General features: G+C 44.1%; 1 protein-coding gene across 6 annotated transcripts in view; it reads left to right on the forward strand.

Annotated features, from left to right (window-relative positions):
* The window catches only part of TMEM19 (transmembrane protein 19), a 50,370-nt gene that overhangs the window by 11,260 nt on the left and 15,151 nt on the right, over window positions 1-23,959 (forward strand). The window contains exons 1-3 of one of the 6 annotated variants that reach the window (XM_065559001.1): window positions 7,307-7,820; window positions 7,979-8,126; window positions 23,843-23,956. In XM_065559001.1, coding sequence (XP_065415073.1) covers window positions 8,000-8,126; window positions 23,843-23,956 — 241 coding nt within the window. In that variant the 5' untranslated portion in view covers window positions 7,307-7,820; window positions 7,979-7,999. Of the gene's footprint in view, window positions 1-7,306; window positions 7,821-7,978; window positions 8,127-20,128; window positions 20,152-23,842; window positions 23,957-23,959 lie in introns of those variants that run through there. The other 5 variants (XM_065559004.1, XM_005280071.4, XM_042860124.2 and 2 more) reach the window with 5 other exon arrangements.

The raw sequence follows: 23,959 nt of genomic DNA on the forward strand, positions 1-23,959 counted from the left end.
CGAGAGTAATGAGGAAATTGACATGGACATAGACCTCTCACAAGGCACTGGCCCCAGCAATGTGCAGATCATGATGTTACTGGGGCAGTGGAACGCCGATTCTGGGCCAGGGAAACAAGCACAGACTGGTGGGACCACATCGTGCTGCAGGTGTGGGACGATTCCCAGTGGCTGCGAAACTTTCGCATGCGTAAGGGCACTTTCATGGAACTTTGTGACTTGCTTTCCCCTGCCCTGAAGTGCCAGAATACCAGGATGAGAGCAGCCCTCACAGTTGAGAAGTGAGTGGCGACAGCCCTGTGGAAGCTTGCAACGCCAGACAGCTACCGGTCATTCAGGAATCAATTTGGAGTGGGCAAATCTACTGTGGGGGCTGCTGTGATCCAAGTTGCCAGGGCAATGAAAGACCTGGTGATATCAAGGGTAGTGACTCTGGGAAACGTGCAGGCCATAGTGGATGGCTTTGCTGCAATGGGATTCCCAAACTGTGGTGGGACGATAGACAGAACCCATATCCCTATCTTGGCACCGGAGCACCAAGCCACCGAGTACATAAACTGCAAGGGGTACTTTTCAATGCTGCTGCAAGCCCTGGTGGATCACAAGGGACGTTTCACCAACATCAACATGGGATGGTCGGGAAAGGTACATGATGCTCGCGTCTTCAGGCACTCTGGTCTGTTTCGAAAGCTGGAGGAAGGGACTTTCTTCCCGGACCAGAAAATAACCATTGGGGATGTTGAAATGCCTATAGTTATCCCTGGGGACCCAGCCTACCCCTTAATGCCATGGCTCATGAAGCCGTACACAGGCAGCCTGGACAGTAGTCAGGACCTGTTCAACTACAGGCTGAGCAAGTGCCGAATGGTGGTGGAATGTGCATTTGGACGTTTAAAAGCGCGCTGGTGCAGCTTACTGACTCACTCAGACCTCAGCGAAAAGAATATCCCCATTGTTATTGCTGCTTGCTATGCGCTCTACAATATCTGTGAGAGTAAAGGGGACACATTTATGGCAGGGTGGGAGGTTGAGGCACATCGCCTGGCTGCTGGTTACGCGCAGCCAGACACCAGGGCGGTTAGAAGAGCACAGCAGGGCGCGGTGCGCATCAGAGAAGCTTTGAAAACGAGTTTTGTGACTGGCCAGGCTACGGTGTGAAACTTCTGTTTGTTTCTCCTTGATGAACCCTCCGCCCCACCCGGTTCACTTTACTTCCCTGTAAACCAACCACCCCACTCTTCCCTCCCCCTTCGAGCACCGCTTGCAGAGGCAATAAAGTCATTGTTACTTCACATTCATGAATTCTTTATTAATTCATCACACAACTAGGGGGATAATTGCCAAGGTAGCCCGGGATGGGTGAGGGAGGAGGGAAGGAAAAGGACACACTGCAGTTTAAAACTTTAACTCTTATTGAAGGCCAGCCTTCTGATGCTCGGGTAATCATCTGGGGTGGAGTGACTGGGTGGCCGGAGGCCCCCCCACCGTGTTCTTGGGCGTCTGGGTGAGGAGGCTATGGAACTTGGGGAGGAGGGCTGTTGGTTACACAGGGGCTATAGTGGCGGTCTGTGCTCCTGCTGCCTTTCCTGCAGCTCAACCATACACTGGAGCATATCAGTTTGATGCTCCAGCAGCAGGAGCATCGACTCTTGCCTTCTGTCTGCAAGCTGACGCCACCTATCATCTTCAGCCCGCCACTTGCTCTGTTCATCCCGCGATAAAGCCCGCCACCTCTCCTCTCGTTCATACTGTGCTTTTCTGTAGGCTGACATTGACTGCCTCCACGCATTCTGCTGTGCTCTTTCAGCGTGGGAGGACATCTGGAGCTCCATGAACATGTCATCCTGAGTCCGCCGTTTTCTCCTTCTAATCTTCACTAGCCTCTATGAAGGAGAAACATTTGCAGCTGGTGGAGGAGAAGGGAGAGGTGGTTAAAAAAGACACATTTTAGAGAACAATGGGTACACTCTTCCACGTTAAATTTTGCTGTTCACATTACACAGCACATGTGCTTTCGTTACAAGGTCGCATTTTTCCTCTTATATTGAGGGCCTGCTGTTTTGGTGTGAGAGATCCCTCACGCAGTGCCAGGCTACAGATTTCGGCTTGCAGGCAGCCATGGTAAGCCGCAGTCTTTTGGCTTTTTTAACCTTCTTAACATGTGGGAATGGTTTCAAACAGTAGCGCCCTCATTTCCCATACCAAACACCCGTTGGGTTGGCCATTTAAAATGGGTTTGCAATGTAACAGGAGGGGCTGCGGTTTCCGGGTTAACATGCAGCACAAACCCAACTAACCCCCTGCCCCCCCCACACACACCCAATTCTCTGGGATGATCACTTCACCCCTCCCCCGCACCGCGTGGCTAACAGCGGGGAACATTTCTGTTCAGCAGAGCAGGAAGGGGCACCTCTGAATGTCCCCTTAATAAAATCGCCCCATTTCAACCAGGTGACCGTGAATGATATCACTCTCCTGAGGATAACAAAGAGCGATAAGGAATGGATGCTGTCTGCATGCCAGCAAACACCGGGACCATACGCTGCCATGCTTTGTTATGCAATGATTCCAGACTACGTGCTACTGACCTGGCGTGGTAAAGTGTCCTACCATGGCGGACGGGATAAGGCAGCCCTCCCCAGAAACCTTTTACAAAGGCTTTGGGAGTACATGAAGGAAAGCTTTCTGGAGATGTCCCTGGAGGATTTCCGTTCCATCCCCATACACATTAACAGACTTTTGCAGTAGCTGTACTGGCCGCGATTGCCAGAGCAAATTAATCATTAATCATTAAACACACTTGCTTTTAAACCATGTGTAATATTTACAAAGGTACACTCACCAGAGGTCCCCTGTGTGCCCTCAGGGTCTGGGAGCACGCCTTGGGTGAGTTTGGGGGTTACTGGCTCCAGGTCCAGGGTGATAAACATATCCTGGCTGTTGGAGAAACTGGTTTCTCCGCTTACTTGCTGCTGTGAGCTACCTACATTATCTTCATCCTCATCTTCCTCGTACCCCGAACCCGCTTCCCTGTGTGTTTCTCCAGTGACGGAGTCATAGCACACGGTTGGGGTAGTGGTGGCTGCACCCTCTAGCATGACATGCAGCTCTGCGTAGAAGCAGCATGTTTGCGGCTGTGCCCCGGACCTTCCGTTTGCCTCTCTGGCTTTGTGGTAGGCTTGCCTTAGCTCCTTAATTTTCACGCGGCACTGCTGTGTGTCCCTGTTATGGCCTCGGTCCTTCATGGCCTTGGAGACCTTTTCTAATATTTTGCCATTTCGTTTACTGCTACGGAGTTCAGCTAGCACTGATTCATCTCCCCATATGGCGAGCAGATCCCGTACCTCCCGTTCGGGTCCATGATGGAGCTCTTTTGCGATCCTGGGACTCCATCACGGTTACCTGTGCTGATGAGCTCTGCGTGGTCACCTGTGCTCTCCACGCTGGGCAAACAGGAAATGAAATTCAAACCTTCACGGGGCTTTTCCTGTCTACCCGGTCAGTGCATCTGAGTTTAGAGTGCTGTCCAGAGCGTCACAATGAAGCACTGTGGGATAGCTCCCGGAGGCCAATAACGTCGAATTCCGTCCACACTACCCCAATTCCGACCCGCTAAGGCCGATTTTATCGCTAATCTCCTCGTCGGAGGTGGAGTAAAGAAACCGGTTTAAAGGGCCCTTTAAGTCGAAAGAAAGGGCTTCGTCGTGTGAACGTGTCCAGGCTTAATTCGATTTAACACTGCTAAAGTCGACCTAAACTCGTAGTGTAGACCAGGCCTAAGGAGAGTCAGGATGAGCTCTACCCTGACATCTGGTGGTGAATTATGGCGAGTTTTAAAAGTTAGGTAATTTAGATTCTGTTAAGTATTTGTATGTGTGCACTCTAGCATTGTTACTTTAGTGTGGTCCTTAAACAATTGCCTTGTTTGTAGGGTTAAACTGATAAAAACAAAACAATCATGTTAGCTGTTTGATTATTTCAGACTGCTTGCAAATAAGGCCATGTTTACACAAGGGATTTTTTTGGGGGGAAGGAGACACCAACACTGCAACCAGTTCAGCTACACCAGTGTTAGCATTTGTGGGAGTTGGAGTGCAGAGAAGATTCCAATAGCTGCTGGCTTTTATAACCACAAAATAGGGTTGTAAATAGGCTGAAAGTCACCAGAGTCTTGTCTGAAACACTTGACCTAATGGTGGCATCAGTGGTAATTTTTTTACTAAAATTACCAGAGCCTGTATGCTGTAAACACTTATGCAGGTGCTTACCTTTAAGCACAAGAGTAGTACTATAGACTTTAATTAAATTAAGCATGCATATAAATATTTGCAGGATCAGACCCCTAATGTAGACAAAATAGAAAACCTTGCAAGCAGCCATTGAATTATTCCTCCATCTCCACAACAACAAAAGAACCTCTGAGCTCTTGCAACTATTGCCAGAGGATCCCCAATCTTAGCTGTGTATGTAAGTACTGTTTAAAAACTGCAGCAGATGCTGAATGAAACTTGATGTAACATGCACTGAAGACTCAATAGATGACACCTGCCAGCTTGTTCAAGCTAAAAATGTTTTAAATGGTGTAGTTTTTCAGGGAAATGATAAACTATTACATAAAACTTCCAAATTTTAATTCCAAAACTAAGATTTTTAAACAATTTCCATCCCTTCTAAGTCACCAGAAGGTAACAAAAATGTAAACATGGCTGTTGCCAACTCTGTCCACATATCTATTCAAGGGACACCATCATAGGACCTAACCACATCAGCCACACCATCAGGGGCTCGTTCACCTGCACATCTACCAATGTGATATATGCCATCATGTGCCAGGAATGCCCCTCTGCCATGTACATTGACGAAACCGGACAGTCTCTACGCAAAAGAATAAATGGACACAAATCAGACATCAAGAATTGTAACATTCAAAACCCAGTAGAACACTTCAGTCTCCCTAGACACTCAATAACAGACTTAAAAGTGGCAATTCTTCAACAAAAAAACTTCAAAAACAGACTCCAACGAGAAACCGCAGAACTAGAATTAATTTGCAAACTGAACACCATCAAATTAGGCCTGAATAAAGACTGGGAGTGGATAGGTCACTACAAAAAGTAATTTTCCCTCTGCTGATACTCAAACCTTCTTGTCAACTGTTGAGAATAGGCCACTTCCACCTTAATTGTATTGGCTCGTTAACACTGAACCCCCCCCCCCCCCGCTTGGTAAGGCAACTCCCATCTTTTCATGTGCTATAATATATATTCTGCTTACTGTTTTTTTCACTCTATGCATCTGATGAAGTGGGTTTTAGCCCACAAAAGCTTATGCCCAAATAAATGTGTTAGTCTCTAAGGTGCCACAAGGACCCCTCCTTGTTTTTGTTTGCTTATAGTTACTCAGCTGTATAAGTATTTGTGGGATATAGGCCTTTTATTATATCGGCTGTGTATATAACAATGTAGAATCTGTGAATGATACTTCAGAATTATGTAGATTGTAGAATGATCCCAAAAATCTTGTACATTTGATGGCTATCTGCCCCAAAGGGGAAGGAGAATATACAGAAGGTTCTGGAATTTCATACCTTTCTTTGCTTTGTGGATGTACAAAGTTTCTGATACTTGGAGTCAGATGCACTCATAGCCAGGTCCCCGCCCATGCAATATGTGTGGTCACAAAGCACCTCTCTTAATAACTCTTATTGGCTTCTTTGCTGATCATCTGGCACTCTCTAAACAATTCTGGCATGTACTCAGAAAAGTTGCCAGACTGGGTTGGTCTGCACTCATCTGAAGATAATTGTAAGGCGGTGTGAAAGTCTTTCCCTCTGACGCTATAGGATTTTGCTGTGTTTGAACAAGTTTAAAATCTCATTCAGGGCATTTGGAGATATCACTACTACCCCCATGATTTCATGCTCGAATCCTTACATTGATGCCATCATCCTGTCATTGTTGTTCTGTGAATTGGTAAGTGAGATTGTTACCTATTAATTTTTTATTGTTCCATAATATAAATCGTGTATGGAATTCTAGAGATCCTTGGCTTCAAATTGTACAGCGAGTACTGACCAGCCCCAGAACTGACTGAATGGGAGTGCATAAAGCAGGCGGTGTCACAGACTTGGTGCTTAGTGAGTGAAGCAGGGGTTGGGCATAGAATCAATATTCATTGCAAAGGATGAGGCACACAACCCAGGTCTGAGGGTGGATGGAGATCTCATTGAGGAGACAGTACGGAGTACAGACTCATTGCAAGGAGTGGGACGCGTAGTCCTGGTTCTCACTGAAGTATTGGGAAAGGTAAATACTCAATGCTCAGTGTGGGGTGGGAGAGACAGCCCCAGGTATCACCTTCATAGAGGGGATGTGGGGACCCAACCCCAGTTGTTACTGAGGCGATGGGAAAGCATATAGTCAGTGCAAGAGAGGGGAGCACAACCTTAGCTCTCACTGAAGGGACTGATGGAGGCACAGACTTGATGCTTAGTTGAAGAGAGGGGGGAAGAGGTCATGGGTTCCATGCTGTAGAGGGGTGAAACAGCCCCAGGTCTCAGTTCTAATTTCAAGAAGGGGATGGGGCTGGAGCCCAAGCTGTAACTGATGGGAGAGGGTGGTGTGTGTGTAAGTTTGGGGGGGAACAGTTTCCATGGGTGGGAAGTCCCCACTGTTACTTTGAGGTTGGGGGGAATCAGATCTTGCTATCACAGGGGTGGGGTGCCCAGGCTTGGTGGGTGTGTGGGGGTGACGGTCCCTGCTGTCAGGATGGCATGGGCTCTGTGGGGGAGGTTGGTCCTGCTGTCACAGAGATTAAGGGGGCCTAGGCTCATGGGGGGCAGTTGCCTCTGTCACTGGCGGGTGTGGAGGGCATGGGCTCGGTGCGGGTCTCAGTCCCCACTGCCACGAGGGTGGGCAGGAATGAGGTTGGTTGAGGGGGAGGTTCAATTCCACAGTCATGGAGATCATGGGCTCAATGTGCGGGGGTGGGTTACTCCCCACTGTCATGGGTGGGGGGCTAGGCTCGGTGGGCAGATCAGTCTCCACTGTCACGCATGGGGCGCGGGCTCTGAGGGGGGATTAGTCTCTGCTGTCACAGGTGTGGGGACGGGGGAGACGTACTTGGTGAGACTCTGGGCGGGGTCAGAACCCGCTGTCACAGGCATGGGGGGCCCGGAGTCAGTGGGGAAGGGCCAGTCCCCGCTGTCACGGGCTCGGTGGGGGGAGGGGGCTCAGTGCCCGCGGTCACGGTGCTGCGCCTCTGGCGGAGGGTGTTTCCCTGAGCAGAGGCGGATGGGCAGGAAGCGCAGGAATTGCAGTCGACAGAGCATGCGCGGCTCGGTGGCGGCCGGAGCCCTGAGGCTGCGCGGAGCCGGGGTCGCTCTGGCGCTGCCGGTGCCCGACCGCGCGGGGGCCGAGCATGAGGCTCGCCCAGCGGCCGGGGCAGGACAGCGAGCCCGCCGTGCGTGGCAGAGGGTGAGGTTACGGGCCCCCCTCCCCGGCGCCGCTACAGCCGGGCCGCCACCTTGTGGGGGAAGGGCCCGCAGGCTCGCCCCCCCCAACAGCTCACGTGTGGGGAAAGGCCCGCAGATCCGACCCCCACACACCCCGACCCCCCATCGTGCGGAGAAGGGCTCGCAGACCCGACACGCTCCCATGGGCGGGGGGATCACAAACTTGCTCTGCCTTTTCTGACTCTCCCTCTTTTCTTACGGGTGGTGACATGGACTTGGTGCCTCTTGCCTGTGCGCGCTGGGAGAGGCTCCCTCTTGCTGGGTTAGTTTCGAGATGTTCCCCTGTTGTGGGGCGGGGCGTTGCCAGGTGGGTGTGTAGTTGTCTTTAACTTAGCAATGATCTGAGGAATGGTCTCCAACGCTAGGGCCCAAGCCACAGCCTCTGCATTAAACTTTGTTTTTAACAAAAATGCCTCTTTAATTGAAATCGTTTGTCTGATCCTTTTTGCTCTTTCTTTCCCATAGGTAATTGTCCTCTGAATTCTCATGTCATACCAGCAGGAGGACTACAAAGAATCTATCAAAATGATGACAAATATTGTCATTTTGAGCCTGCTTATTTGTATTTCCTTATCTTTCTGGATTGTGTCCATGACAGCAAGTACATACTATGGTAAGTCCGTGGCCAGCCTATGTGGCTGAGCAAAGCTAAGCCTTATGCTCAACTTGATGGCCTGTCTCTGTTAGTAAATGATAACTTTTGAACACTGCCTCCAGTCAACTCCAGACTTCTAGAGAATGTTCTAGTCATCAGTGGGACCCTATGGGTTTTGATGAAAATTGAAAAATCAGTGGAGGACACACAGAGGCCTCTGGCATGTGGTTAGAGACCTGTCAGCTTCAGTGAGATCTGTAGTGGTCTATAGATCAAAGAACCAGTTGATGGTAGCCATTAATACCTTCCAGCATAGTACCTCCCATCTGAGCTCTGCCCATTGATTCAATAGAGTTTAAAATGTGGTTGCCCTGAATGACTTATCTCCCAGACAGAAAAAAATAAATAATTGTGTAGGGAGAACATGAGAGGGGCACAGAGACAGGTGGTAGATAGGGGGGCACTAAGACATGTGGTACAGGGAGAAAATGGGGGACCCTAGTTAGGAAGGAAAGGGGGCACACAGAGCCCCTGGCATGAAGGAGGGGTTTCTGCATGGAGTTCCTAAAATGGAGGGAGGTGGGAGGGTGGCCCTGGGAGCTTGTGGGGGGGAATTGAGGAATTCAAGCAGTGTGGCAATGAGTTCTGCCTCCAGAAGCAAGATGTGCCAATCCTCTAATAGATCATATTAGATCATATTTTGTTAATTTGTTAAGTTAAGATTTCTTCAATCCATATTATTACTTGTAGACAAAATACCTGTAAGGATCCTTGTAGTAGGAGAGTATTAAATAATACTTTACATAAATGTTCTATTATCCTTTTAGTGATTATGTCTGCTGACTGTACACCTTCCATGTGCTACCTTAACTCAGAATCACAACATGCAGATTCTTTCAACATCTGCATCGCTAACTATATACTTAATTACAAAGGCTTTCAACACTGTTGAAATAATTCATAAGTATTTCTTTTGGTTTTGAGTTAAGGTGGCTGCAATCTGTAAAGTGAATTGCCACATGTTTATATTGTCCTTAACCACATGTATGAACTCTGTGAGTAATAGTATATTTAGTAAATTTAACTGAACAGTTTTTATGTGGGGAATTTTTTTTATTTTCTCAAAAGAAATATAAGCAGCCTTGTAAATTTAAAACCAGTTGGCATGCACAGTACCCATATAAGTCTGTACAGAAAATTTTGTGTCAGCTGATGCTGGAAAGTACTAGGCTTTTTCTTACACATCTTAGGTATGCCCAAGTGGAGGTCCATAGCAACAAGGCTCCCTTCCTGTCATCTCCTAAAGCACTTGCTTTGCACTCTGGTACAGAGGAGAAGAAGGGGTACTTCTGTTTTATGAATCTTTTTGCATACCATAAGACATGCATCATTTGTTGGGATTCCCTCTGAGACCTTTTCCAATTGGCTTATTCATAAGCTCCTTCGTTTTCAGTTTAAACCAAATTTTACCGAAAAAATCCCAGGTTTTACAAAAAGTATTATTCAGTTATTTCCGATTTTTACCCTACTTTTGTATCATTCAAATAAAAATAACTTGTTTTATTAGGAAAATACAATACATTGCATGGGATATATGTATTATGATAATACGTTAGTCTCTGTGTATATGCAAAGCTGCCAGTTGAAGTAAGGCTATGTATTAGTCTAGACCAGGGGTTCCCAAACTTGGTTCGCGGCTTGTTCAGGGTAAGCCCCTGGCGGGCCGCAAGACACTTAGCTGTACCTGCAGACGCTCAGGTAAACAATCGCAGCTCCCAGTGGCCGTGGTTCGCCGTTCCCAGACAATGGGAGCTGCGGGGAGCGGGGGGCCTGGCCTCCGCAGCTCAGGTAAACAAAGCATCTCGCGGGCCCGTCAGGGGCTTACCCTGGACAAGCCGCGAACCAAGTTTGGGAACCCCTGGTCTAGAACAATGGTTCTCAAACTTTTTTTTCCAGGGACCACGAGCTGAGTGTCTGGGTGGACCACTTAATGATCTTTCCAAATGTTGTTTGTGCCATTAGCTAACTATTGTAAACCGCTTTGGATAAAAACATTATATTAAAAAAAATCCACCTTAATAATAATTAATGTTTTTTTGTTCTACAAATAAAAGCGCACATTCATATTTTAATATCAGTAGTCTTACCTTTCTAATGCAATGGATGTGCCCTCTCTCCCCGGCTGTGGCAGCCCCCAAGCTGGGGCTGGGAAGGAGAAGGGTCTCTCCCTCTCTCCCCCACTCTGGCAGCCCCAGAACTGGGGCTGGGAAGGAGGGGGGGTCTCTCCCACACCACAGAGTTGAGGCTGAGAAGGAGGGCAGTCTCTGCTTTCTCTGGCTGCCACAGCCATGCATGTCCCAAATTCCACCCACCCCCTCTTCTCACCCTACTGCCCCTCCCACCTACCCCTTATTCCCCCCAAAGCCACCAGCTCACCTTACATGTGTGTCTTCTCCAGGTCCAGGCACTTAATTAGTGGAGCCACACAGGCATAGCTCCACTAAATTAAGTGGGTGGCCCTTCATTCTCTTGTGTGTGGCCGCCCAGGCTTGCACCTTAGAGGGAACTATCGGTGGACCACCTGAATGGAGCTTGCGGACCACAGTAAGAGAACCTCTGGTTTAGAGGATACAAACAGTAGGCATGCACATAAGCTCTGAAGTGCGTGCGCATCTGAACGTACTGATGAATCTCACACCCACCACGTACATATTTAAAGCTGTTAGCAGATAACGGTTTAAAGATCTCCCTCTAAAATGGGAAGAAAATGAAAATCTGTATCAGAATACATTTCAGAACACAAGGAAGTATTCAAAAGTTGGCAAAAAAAACAAAAACAGGAGAAAAGGATGAAGTTAAGTGTGTCGCTGCAAATGGCGTGGCCCAGTTATTAAATATAAATATTTATAGGCTAATAGTTCTAAGTCTAAACAGTAAACTTTATTCAAATAAAAAGTTTTATTTTGGGTTTAGAGATGTATTGTTTTGTTAAACTCAATATGTTTTGAGTTCTGTTTTAGTTCTGCAGCAAATTCCATTCATCAAAGCATTAATCTACTGAATACTTTTCCCCCCTGTCCTTCCATCCATCAAAATAAACCCCAGTATTTACCCAGAAAAATTAATAGCTTTTTCCACCAATTTTCACCTGTTTTTGTTGTTATAGTAATACAGGGCATTTAAGCTAATTTTTCAAAATATTCAAATCATTGCCCATGGCAGATTCATTTCATGGATTCCCAGGCAAAATTAAATACAATAAAAGCCAAAAATGAAAGGCCCTACTTATCCAGAACAATTTGTCCCGTTGTGGGTGAACACCTCGTTCAGTTCTCTGGAATCCAAAAACATCGTTTGACTCCATATTTCATCATTCAAGTTCCTTTACTTGGCATACAGCAAACCTATGTAGAGTTGATCAGACTCAAGGGTAGGGGCCGTGGGTATAGGGCATATCACACATCCAAAGTTACACAAAAACCTCTTCATTTATATATATTTACACGTTACATTGACTATACATTGCATCATACATTTTTGTATTGGATTGGTTATTTTGCAAGAACCAGTCCTTCTGCAGCCTGCCCTGACCATGCATTGTGCACTTTTATCCTCCTCTTTTTACAGTCCTAACTTATCTTGTCCATTGTTAGTAAATGGTTTAGTGGCTGTTCTCCCTCTTTTTGTAACTGGCCCAGACATTGTCTTTTTAGCCTACTGACCTGTTTACTTCAGCGTAATGATCTGTTTGCTTCTCTAATTTTATCCTCCAAGAAGTGAGGCCTCCCTCCATATGTTAATTACTCATGTCATGCAGTGGCGTAGCCAGGTTCTAAGTGCAGGGGGAGAAAACATAAAAAAGGCGCCCTCCCTTGGCTCCTCCTCTGGCCACGCCCCCCTTGGCTCCTCCTCTGGCCACTCCATGCCCCCCTCCCTTGGCTGGCTCCTTCGGCCGCACTATCCCTCCCTCCCCCCCCCCCCCCTTGGAGGGGCTCCTCCGGCCACACTGCTGCAGCTATGCTGTGCCCCCTCCCCCTTGGAGGAGCTCGGTCCGGGGGGAGGGGGCTGGGCACAGCCCGGCCCAGCTGAGGAAGTTTTCAGGGTGCAGTCGGGGTGGGGGGGGAGAGGAGAGAAGAGGCGAGAAAGTTTCACGTGCCCCCGGGCAGGACTCACCAGCTGCTGAATGACCTCGGAGAAAGCCATGACACCGCACCGGGCGGCTGCTGCGGGAGGGGGAGGGGAGAGGCGCACGGGAAGCTCCAGGCAGTTGGAATGTAACCAGTAGCTAGAGGGTCTGCGCAGGGGTGCGGGGCCAAGCAAACAGGCGGGGAGGGGTGTGATGCAGGGGGATGGGGTCACGGTGGCGGCCCGAAGGGCGGGGCCGCGCTGTAACTGCTTTGCACCCTTGCCCCGGGGCAATCCCTGCACACAGTGGGCTGGAATCTCGGACGTGACGTGAGCAGGGAGCGGACGGTCGGTCCCTACCCTGCCCCTCTGCCTGTATAATGGGCCGTGAGCCGCTGCCGGGAGATGCTGCTGCTGCCACATTAGCAAGGGGCAGGGAGCGCTTGGCCGCTGAGCCCTGAGCTGCCGCAGGCGGCCATGATGATGTTGGGGCCGCTCTGAGCGTGGGGCACGGTGGCCGAGGAGCGCCCCCCTCGATCCTCTGGCTGTGCCTGCCCCTCCCCCGCCCCCAATGGCTCTTCCGGCCGTGCTGCCCCCCATTGCCTGCAGGAGCCCAGCAGCGGCCCGGCAGACCAAGCTTCAGAACGGAGTGTGGGCCCTGCCCGCTGGCGCCATGGTAACTCCTAACTAAGGCACCGCTTTTGGAAAATGTGCTAAGGGGAAGCAGCTGCTTCCCCTGCACCTCCCCTAGCTACGCTACTGATGTTATGCCAGGTTTCAGATACATCACTGAAGAATGTGCCTGCTCTGTAATACCCCTGAGCCCTTGGGGATCAGGAACCCCTGCATCTGCAGAGCTTTGAGTTCTGCTGGTCAAGCACTGCTTTTTCTCATGTTAAGAGCTGATGTCAAAGGTCATGATTAAGGATACAGTTTTGTCACAGATTCCATGACATTACCGGACCTCTGTGACTTCTTTGGTTTCAGCCACCGTGGCCAAAGCAGCGGCCCTGGAGCAGTGGCTTGGGCTGGGACTAACAAAGTCAGGGACAAGTCGCAGACTTCTGTGAATTTTTGTTTATTGCCTGTGACCTGCTAGTGACTTTTACTAAAAATACCTATGTCCATGCAGTAGTTCTTGCAGGACTGAGACCCAAAACTTTAAATGCCAAGTTTTGATGAGTAAAATTTTAAATGTTGCATTTCAAAAATAATTTCAAGCCAAATCTCTTGATTCTTAACTATGAAATTGCTTCATAGTATCATGCTATACTAGCAACATGATTCCCTATCATACTTCAATTTTTTTGACTCTGTTTAAGATAGAATTTGGATTTCCAATTTAATATCAAAACAAAACAGTAATAAGAGAATATGAAGGTTGCTGGTACATTGCTGCTAATCTAGTAGCCTTATCAGAGGTTGTATCCTGACTGAATATCAGGGTGCTGTAGCTAAATACTGTTAATGGATTCAGTTTCAATAAAATGTTTGTAGTCACTGTAGAAAAACACGTTTGGCTGAATGGGTACAAGTTGATCCTTTTTGTAAATTAACTGGTCAACATTCGTCTGCCATGGGCAATGATTTGAATATTTTGAAAAATTAGCTTAAATGCATTGTATTTATGCTTTTCATATTGAGATACTTTGGTTAGTGATAATACTGTTACCCCATATAGTATTTTTCCTTTGTGATCATCAAGGTAATCTATCAGACAGTGTTACACAGTAATTGATCTGATAGGACTAGGAGTAATTTCTTTCCTTCTCTAGTATCCAAGAGTAGACTTTTGAGCTTTCTTAACATCCTTGTCACAGAGGTCACGGATTCTGTGACTTTAACAGACTTCTTCCTTGACTTCTTCGGCTTCAGCCCCCATGGCCAGAGCTAATTCTTCTGGAATTAACACTTTGATGCCCAAACAAAGAAACAGCAAAATTAAGCAATGAAATATTCTATATTCGTATTTGTGCTGCGGTGCAAGTAAACCTATGGCCAAAAGTTTGAATAGTAATAATGTCGTGTGTTTAATTTGATAGGAGTTTTTGATCTGAAAGGTAAAGTGAAAAGAAGTTCATCATTGCTGATTAAAAACAAACAAAAAAAAACCCTCATGTACTATTCAACCTGAAGTATAAATAAATCTGAGTGTCCACACAAGTCACAATGCCTTATGAAAAGACGCCTGTCAGATGAAATATTTGCAATGATAATGAGAATGCATTTCTTAACAACGGGGAAAAGAAGAGCTGGTCATTGGAACTTTCGAATGTGATTTTGCTATAACCTGTAATGTGATTTTGTGTGAACTGAGTACTTCTATATTCTCCACTATGTTAAAAAAAAGTTCATAAATGTAAGACAGTTCAGATGGCATAAAAACAAACTTTAGAGATACTGATTGTTCCGTTGTAGGAACTGCTTCTCAAACAGTGCAGGCATACAGAACGCATAATGAAAGTTCTCAAAAATATATATAAAAATATATCTTAATGTACCATTTGAGAAAAGAACAGAAATTGCCAGACAGGATCTAGTCCAGTATCTTGTTGTTGATAGTAGCCAGTACCAGATGTTCCAGAGGAAATTGCAAATTATAAGATAATCTCCCTCACCAGGAAGTTTCTTTCTATCACTTCTCAGTTAGTGGTTGTTTATGTTCTGAAGCATGAGGGTTTACATTCTTTATTTTTTATCCTTTTGCAACTGTGGATGTTCTCATTATTTGTATAAATGGGAATAATAAATGTCTAATCCTTTTTAAAAATCCTACCAAGAATATATTATGTTTGTTTTAATTTTTAAATCACTTTTTGTTAGTCCCTGGCCATTGCTTATTCCAAGGATATTGAGCTAATATTTGTCCATGTCTTTCACTGCCTGCAAAATAAAAAAAGAAAGAAAGTCTACTGCTATCCTTAGCCACTAAGAAGGCCTGTGATAAAGTAGTGTGATTTATTTTAAAAACATGATTGAAGATGGGTTTTGGAAGCAGTATGAAGACTTGAATAAATGTATTATGACTTTCCAGCTGCTAGGATAAAAGTCGATGTAGTACACTTCAAAGTATTTCAACTACAAAGAGGAGCCAAACAAATTTTCTTGTGTCTCCATTGTTTGCCCTATTTATGGAGCCCCGGCACAAAAATATGTTAGAATTATAGCGTAACCTATTCCAATTAAAATGGAACATAAAATAGTGCTGTATGTCAGCAATGTGATGTTAATGGTTACTAATCTGTACAATCTAGGATTTACATTCTAAAATAAATTACTGAATTCGGTTGTCTATCAATTATACTAAATATGAAATATTAAATACAGGGCTGTAGTAATCTGTAATTAAGCAGCTGCAAGATACATTTGAGTTTGTGTGATCTAAACAAATGCGGTTCTTAGTAGTCAATACTTTTCCTAGCCAGCTATACGAAATTAATTTTCCTCCCATTATTTTAAAACTGAAAAATGAGTTGGATTGGGAAAAACTATATTTATCTTGGCTTGGCTTTATGTTGTCAAAAATTAATATCCTATCTCAGGCCCTAACAGTATGGGTATCAAAAAGAACTCAAAGAAATGTAAACAATAATTATTAAATTGTATGTGACAATAAGTTCCCAAGAGTAAAGAAGAAAATTCATATAGACCTAGTCTAGAAGGATGATTGGCAGTACTAAATTCACTAAAATATTATTTGGTGGCTCAATTAAGATCACTGTTAGCCTGGTATCATTGTGCCAGTAAACACTGGGTGGAAATTGAATAACAGAATTTTAAAGATAAATGTAGCATGTTGGTTTTTACAGTCTTTCCCAAACTTGGGATGCCGCTTGTGTAGGGAAAGCCTCGCCGGGCCGGGCCGGTTTGTTTACCTGCTCTGTCCGCAAATTCTGCCGATCACGGTTCCCACTGGCCGTGGTTCGCTGCTCCAGGCCAACGGGAGCAGCGAACCGCGGCCAGTGGGAGCCATAAACAGCAGAATTTGCGGACGGGGTAGGTAAACAAACCGGCCCGGCCTGCCAGGGGCTTTCCCTACACAAGCGGCATCCCAAGTTTGTATCAGCTCATGGGGAATATTAATATATCAGTTTTGTCTTATTTGCAACTAAAGCACTAATCCCATGTAGAAAGCCTGAATTTTAGGAGACCAGTAATGAGAATAAAAACATTGATTATGGGAAAGACCAACTTGAAGGGCCTGATCTTTGCTTTATATAATGAATTGTTACTGAGGTATCTTGATGTGACGTTATTGATATACTCTGGGACCATATAGATCATTGTTGCAACCAAGGTCCTATAGTGGCACCCAGATCTTGTGTAAAGGGGGTCAAATGGGGTGTCTAAGACAAGGTTATGGTTTACTGGTTATAATTATGCTGTCTATATGTATGTATCAATTTTGTAGTTGAAGTTAGGAATATTGGCTCTATACTATCTGCATTTCAAACTTAGGCTATGCTGCTGGGTGACATCCCAGACAACATGGTGTTAGCTCTGCCTAGCCTGCTTGATGGCCCATTAAGGACCATCAGCTATACAATGGACCCATTGAGAGAAGGCAGATACGCCTTGTAACTCAGCAAAGTATGCAGGGACTGGCCCATGTGACTCCAGACTCCATTTTGCTGTAATTTTCCACAGTAAGAACAAAGAGGTGTTCTTACACCTGGAAAAGACTATATAAGGTTGATGCCTCATCTCCATCTTGTCTTCAATCCTGCTTCATACCTCTGGAGGAACTTTGCTACAAGCTGAAGCTTTGAACAAAGGACTGAGGACCCATCCCAGCGGGGGATGTATTCCAGAGACTTGATTTGAGCCTGCAGTTTATTCCATCGCTGCTGCAAGCCTGAACCAAGAACTTTGCCATTACTGTATGTAATTGATTTCATTTAACCAATTCTAACTCTCATCTCTATCTTTTTCCTTTTATGAATAAACCTTTAGATTTTAGATTCTAAAGGATTGGCAACAGCGTGATTTGTGGGTAAGATCTGATTTGTATATTGACCTGGGTCTGGGGCTTGGTCCTTTGGGATCAGGAGAACCTTTTTCTTTTACTGGGGTTTTGGTTTTCATAACCATTTGTCCCCATAACGAGTGGCACTGGTGGTAATACTGGGAAACTGGGGTGTCTAAGGAGATTGCTTGTGAGACTTGCGGTTAGCCAGGGGGTGAGACCGAAGTCCTCCTAGTCTGGCTGGTTGGTTTGCCTTAGAGGTGGAAAAAACCCCAGCCTTGGGCTGTAACGGCCCTATTTGAGCAATTTGTCCTGAGTTGGCACTCTCAGTTGGGTTCCACCAGAACCACATTGTCACACTTGAAAATAAGGAAAATATATACAAAAGGGAGTCTTAAGTGTTGGAAAGGGTATGGAGGGTGCATGTCTGGTGGGGGTCCTAAGATACAGCAGGTCCCTGGTATAAATCAGGGTTGTGTTCTTGAAAAGGACCATGGACAGGGTAAATTTGATTTAAATCAAATTGATTTAAATCACTAGTCAGGAAGACTCGATTTAATCAAGGATTTCTACCTAAAAGTGCATTCTTCTTGGTTGTTATAACCTTAATACATATTCTTCACAACTCAGAGATAGATGTAGGTTTCATTTTTAGAAGGTACACACTATACATTTTTAAAATGATTTATTTTGAAAGCTTTTCAGATTAGTTTTACAGCTATACCAGAAAATGAATGATTGTTTGATTATTTAATTTACCAAAGGTAATTGAAGCAGATATTTATGAAGTCATTGGGTGGTGAACTATTTCCAATTCAACAGGTTAACCACTAATATTTGGAGGATTTTCTTGCCAGGCTGTATTAGGAGGAGAACATCACCAGACAGATATTTAAATTGCTTTATTTAACTAAAACAACAACATTATGTATTCTGGATTTTTTTCCTCAGCAGCAAACATATAATATTTTAACAAAACAAGCACATGAATTTTTGAATTTAGTTAAATATTCAGTTTTTTAAAATCAGGCTTGTTTTTGTTAAAATTGTTGTTAACTAAAATAGTTAAATGAAATATTTAAAAAAAAAAAAATTAAATCGCCTGTCAGCCAGGTCAACATGAGAAACTTAAAATATTGGCTTCTGCAGCTAACTCAGTCATCTTCACCTTCATTTTTCTGTTTGTTCACAATCTGGAAAAGAAAAACAAGCGTTCCTGCTTTTTCAGGTCCCAAATGATTTCTCAATTTGGAATGAATTAGTCCAAAGGAAGAAAATATTCTTTCTACAGCAGCAGAAGAAGTTGCTGCTGTTAAAAGTGAGATTATCACTTCAACAGTCTCTGAATCCAAGTGCTTAAGTAACTTCCACCAGTTCACTGGTGTGACTTTCTTTAAAACATCATCAGCAAACATATATTAATTGAATGGTTCACCCTTACCTCTGAAGTTTATTATAGTTGGCATTATCATAGAATAGAATCATAGAATATCAGGGTTGGAAGGGACCTCAGGAGGTCATCTAGTCCAACCCCCTGCCCAAAGCAGGACTAATCCCCAACTAAATCATCCCAGCTTTGTCAAGCCTGACCTTAAAAACCCCTAAGGAAGCAGATTCCACCACCTCCCTAGGTAACCCATTCCAGTGCTTCACCACCCTCTTAGAGGGATGATTGCTGGATGTCCACGTAATAGCCAACTCCTCTTCTTCAGCAGTTAAGGTTTGACCCTGGTACTGAGTATTGAGAATATTTGCAAGAAAATGAGCTGGAGATAGTGCTTGTCCCATTCGTTTTTTTTAATGCTTGTAATTTAACTCTGTCATTGCATACTTCTCTTTTTAAGATCTTCCTCAGTTCCTTCGAAATTTCAACAGCGTCAGCAATAAACAGCTATTTCCCTGCATTTTGTTCAAGGCTACAGAAATAAGCTTCAGGGTACTCAGCATGTGTTCACCATTTGTCTTAAGCCCAATGTTGAGAACTTTGGCTCTGACAGTGCCACCTGTTTTTTCACTATTTTGTTCACAAACTGTCATCAGATTAGGCCAGTTCTTGATATAGGGCTCATAACAATCCACTACTGAGCTCCATTGCACGTCTTGTGGGAGAGTTAGCTTGATTCCTCCCACTTTTTTCAGAGCAGCTGTTACAAAATGGTTGTTACAGAAGTATTTTGCAATTTCAACAACAGTAGCCTTTATTTCTGGAACACTGAAGTCTTTGGCTAGGAGGTGCATCAAATGAGCACTGTAACCATATGTTATTAGCTTAGGACTCTCTTTGCTCTCTTCTAAATAATTTCTTCTCATCTTGGATAAATTTGCAGTATTATCTGTGACCGAGCTGCATAGTAGACATTTGACTTTTTTTTCACAGTTTGTTATAGCTTTTACTGCTACTTCTTGTATGTATTCTGCTGTGTGTGCATTTCCTGATGTACCAATTGTTTCTGTAAGGAAGACATTCCCTTCTTCTGTTGTCACACAAGCATGTACAACAGGATCATTGTGGACATTGCTCCACCCATCAAGACTCAGGTTAACAATTTTACTCTCTAGACCTTTTGCACACTGCTCAATTTCTCTTTCATACACTTTATCCAGCAATTTGCCTGCGACATCTGCTCTGTTGGGTGGACTGTATCCTGGTCTTAATGACTGAACCATGTTAATGAAGTGTGGGTTTTCAATCATACGGAGGGGAGAGTTTGTTGCATAAACAAAAGGGGCAAATTTTTCATCAGTTACCTCTTTTTGTAATCTGCTGGATCTTATCGCAAACTTACGTATGGTTGTTTCTGGATGATGGAGATTTTTTTTTTCTTTTTGCTACAGGTGGTATACTGTGGCTATGTGACATACATGATGTGACTGAAACACTATCATTGGCAGATAACTCTGAAACGATAGAAAATGATGGTGATCTTGAAGGTGGATAGTCTTCAGAATCCTGTATGTTGAGGATGGATTCTCCTAAACAAAATAAGTCAATGCAGTTACTTTATTATTACCATACTGCTCATTTAGTATTATTCAGTGCATTTACTGACGCTCAATACTACTTTAAAGGTGAAATTGTAAAAGGAAGATCAGCCTATTTCAGCTATTTATTTTTTTATCACAACTGCATCTAAAATGATAGTACCATAGAGTAAAAACTATATTTTTTGGTCAAACATGAGAATTCAGGAATAGTGCAGAAGGAAGACAGGCAGTCCTTGAGAAAGAAGTATGAAATAAAAGTTTACCAACCTGAAGATCCTGCATGTTCAGACATATTCGTTTCATCATCTTCAATGCAGCTTCCTCCTGAGAAGGAACACTTCTCATGATGTTGTTTCCTTCGGGTAACCAGGCCCTGCATTTCTTTGTTGCACTGTTTGCATTTTGCACACATGCCTGTCTTACCCACAGGTAGAGGAACTTCATTAAAATATTCCTAAACTGGGTCTTTTTTACGGCCTGCTGCCATTTTCCCTTTCAGTGAGAGAATGGTATGGTAGATCTCAAATCAATGAAGTCTACATTCAGAAAGATCTCAAGACTTCTGGAATATGCTGCTCAAACAGTTTCACTTTTGTTTCTACTGCCTGTCCCTCGCTTCTCACATTTATCTCCAGACTTCTTCTCTTTGTCCAGATCTATTCCGCCCCCAAACAATCTTCTATTCATTGAACGTTTTGAAACTTTGCAGTTTTAGAGAGAGGTAAGGGATTGACTCTGTGTACACAAATTTGCACAGGGACAATAAGGTTGAGGTCTGTTATTTCTCACCTCTATATACTAATTATTTATTTATTTTAAAACATTTTTTGCTGTTAACAAGCATGTTGTCTCTGGAGACACAAATCCACAGTTTGAGAACTGCAAAACTAAGCATCTCTGATGATATCTGCTAGACTGAGCACTGAGTCCCATTGGGTAAAGATTAAGCTAAAACTATACAGAAGCTCCTGGAACCCCGTAAGATTGGGTCCCTAATCCATGAACTCATTTACAAAATTTTTCTTAAACATTACATGAATATATTGTCTCATACTATAGAATTAGAATTTATAATCCCTATTCCATGATGAGATGTCTTTGAGCTATAATGTATCTTAATTAAAACTATCTTGATAGGTTTTTTTTCCTCAAAAAGCATTTTATCAAAAAAAATCTGATTTAAAAAAAAAAATCATTGATTTTTATCCACCCTGGCCATGGATACCGAAACAATGTATACCGGGGACCCACTGGTACAGCAGTGGCATAGGTAGGAGGGGGACACTTGGGTGGGCGGGCTATGACAGGGGGTAGAGGGGTAGGAGCGATTTGGCCATCTCTTCCCCCCCACTAGCTGGCCTTGTGGGAGAGGGAGAGTGATAGATGCTCTGGCCAGGGGCTGCCAGAAAAAGCGGGGGGCCTCGTAAAAATGTGCGTACCCGCTCCGCTCAAGGCTTGCCCCGCTCCACCCGGTGCTTCTGCCGGGGAGCGGGAGCAGGGCACAGGGGCTTGCCCTGCTCTGCCCAGTGCTCCTGCTGGCGAGCAGGATTGGGGAGCGAGGGCTTGCTCCGCTCCGCCTGGCACTCCAGCCAGGGAGCGGGGTCGGTGTGTGGGGGCTTGTTTTGCTCTGCCTGGTGTTTCAGCCAGGGAGGCAGGTCAGGGGCTTGGAAGCCCCCGTGGTCTGACCCACTCGCTGGCAGGAGGGCTGGGTGAGCGGAGCGGGGCAAGCCCCTGACACCGTTCCGCAGCTGAAGCACCGGAGCTGGGCAAGCCCCGTACCCCAACCCCGCTCCTTGGCTGAAGCGCCAGGCGGGTGGTGTGGGGCAAGCGCTGGGGTGGGAGCAGGGCTGGGGGCGATGGGGGGTGGGCCTGGATGTTAAGTGGGTGAGCCACAGCCCACCATGGCTACATATATCTGTCACATATCCGTCCCTTGTCAGTAGGGGAATGTGTTCTGATTCATGTCAGTCCCGATCGACGTATCTCTCATTTGCAACTTACACAGTACAGTACTGCAAATGGTGGATACACGGATTGGGACCGACATGAATTGGAACAGGTTGATGAGCGATGGATAGGTGAAACAACGGATAATGGAGAGACTTATACCTGGGACCCCCCCTGTAATGGTATTTTGAAGGAAAATGCTAGAATTTTCAAGATTAGGCCAACCACAAAACCAACAATGATTCTATATATGTAATAGTCCAAAGGAGGTTATTGATTTGGGGAAAAATTCATTGCTAACACAATTAGTGTTTCCAGCCAGATGTGTGATAGCTCATTTTTGGAGAAGGACAGATCCCCAACATTACTGGCATAGACAAATAATAGTATGATTAATCATTGCAGTGGAAAAAATGATAGATTTATATTAAGATCAAGTAGATTTTATAATGTATGGGTTACCACAGGATTTGAAGAAAATAAATTCCTAGATAATAAGAGGTTGATCAAATACAAATGAATGTTTTGAAGATAAATATAGACTATGAATGAATACTTATATAGAAAGTTCATATATATATTGTGTGGAAAAGTTAAAATTGGCCATTTATTCCTACTACATGTTTTATATCTAGACAATTTCTGATCCATAACCATTATAGGACTTTACTTCCCACTCCATGAATATTTCATTCCTTTAATAATCTTTTTGTATGTGACTATGTCAAAGGCTCTTGGAAGGTCCAGTTAAATTTATCTGTGTGTTCTCTTTTATATACTCTTGTGTTGACACATACAAAGAATTTTAGGAGTTTCCAGAGACATACATTTCCTTTACATAAACCATGTTGGTTTACCTCTGCCACATTATGTTCATCTAGATATTAATAATTCTAATTTTAATTGTTTTAACCGGTCTTCAGGATACTTCATTAATTGCCAAGATTATTTGTCAAAGCAATTTTTAGTTCGGTGAAATGTTTTTCAAAATCATTCGTATTCATTGCATAATGTACTATAAAATATATTGTTAAAACTTCTTCATATAGTTCTAGAGAACCAATCAGAATATAAGGTACTCAAAAGATTTCTGTGTATTAGTTTATTTATTCAAATGTAGTCCTGCCATCTCTGCATAAAAGTAATAAAATAATATAAAGCCTAGAAAACTTAAATTTTCAAAATATTTTTATGTCTTTACTTGAAGTTAGGAAGAAAAAGATCCCATAATGTCATTCGTCCATTAATGACTTTATGTATTTGCTGTAAAATCATAATTACATCATCCATTCTACCAAAATTAAAATCAGGCTTCAGTTAGTTTTGCATTTTGAATTTTGATTTTCACTGTCTGTAATTCCCTTTTAGAAATTTAAAAATAATGTCATTTCCCTGCAGTTTGTTTTTTTTTTCTGATTGGTAAAGTTTTTATTACTAATCTGAATACTTCCTCTTTATGTGGATTAATTTATGTGAATGCTAAACAAAAGGAAAAAGGAACTCTATGATGGTCCATTTCAATGTGGTGTTCTAAAAGAGAGTTAAAGTATTTCTCTTCTGAATTGTAAAAGGGGTGAGGAAAATAAAGCAGGTCTGATTTGTTCGTTCAGAATGTAAATGCATATTAGTAAAGATTACTATTCTGACCATTTTCTATCCTTCAGAAGGCCAGTACGTAACATTTTATTTAATACTTATTTTAACTCCTCAGGTACTTTACGGCCTATTTCTCCATGGCGTTGGCTTTTTTCAGTTGTGGTTCCACTAATGATTGCTTCACGAGGCTTTAAGAAGAAGAGCCTGGATCACAGCGGAGCTTTAGGGGGTA

The sequence above is a fragment of the Chrysemys picta genome, chromosome 1 (assembly GCF_011386835.1).
Source record: "Chrysemys picta bellii isolate R12L10 chromosome 1, ASM1138683v2, whole genome shotgun sequence".
In the NCBI taxonomy this organism is placed as follows: Eukaryota; Metazoa; Chordata; order Testudines; family Emydidae; genus Chrysemys; species Chrysemys picta.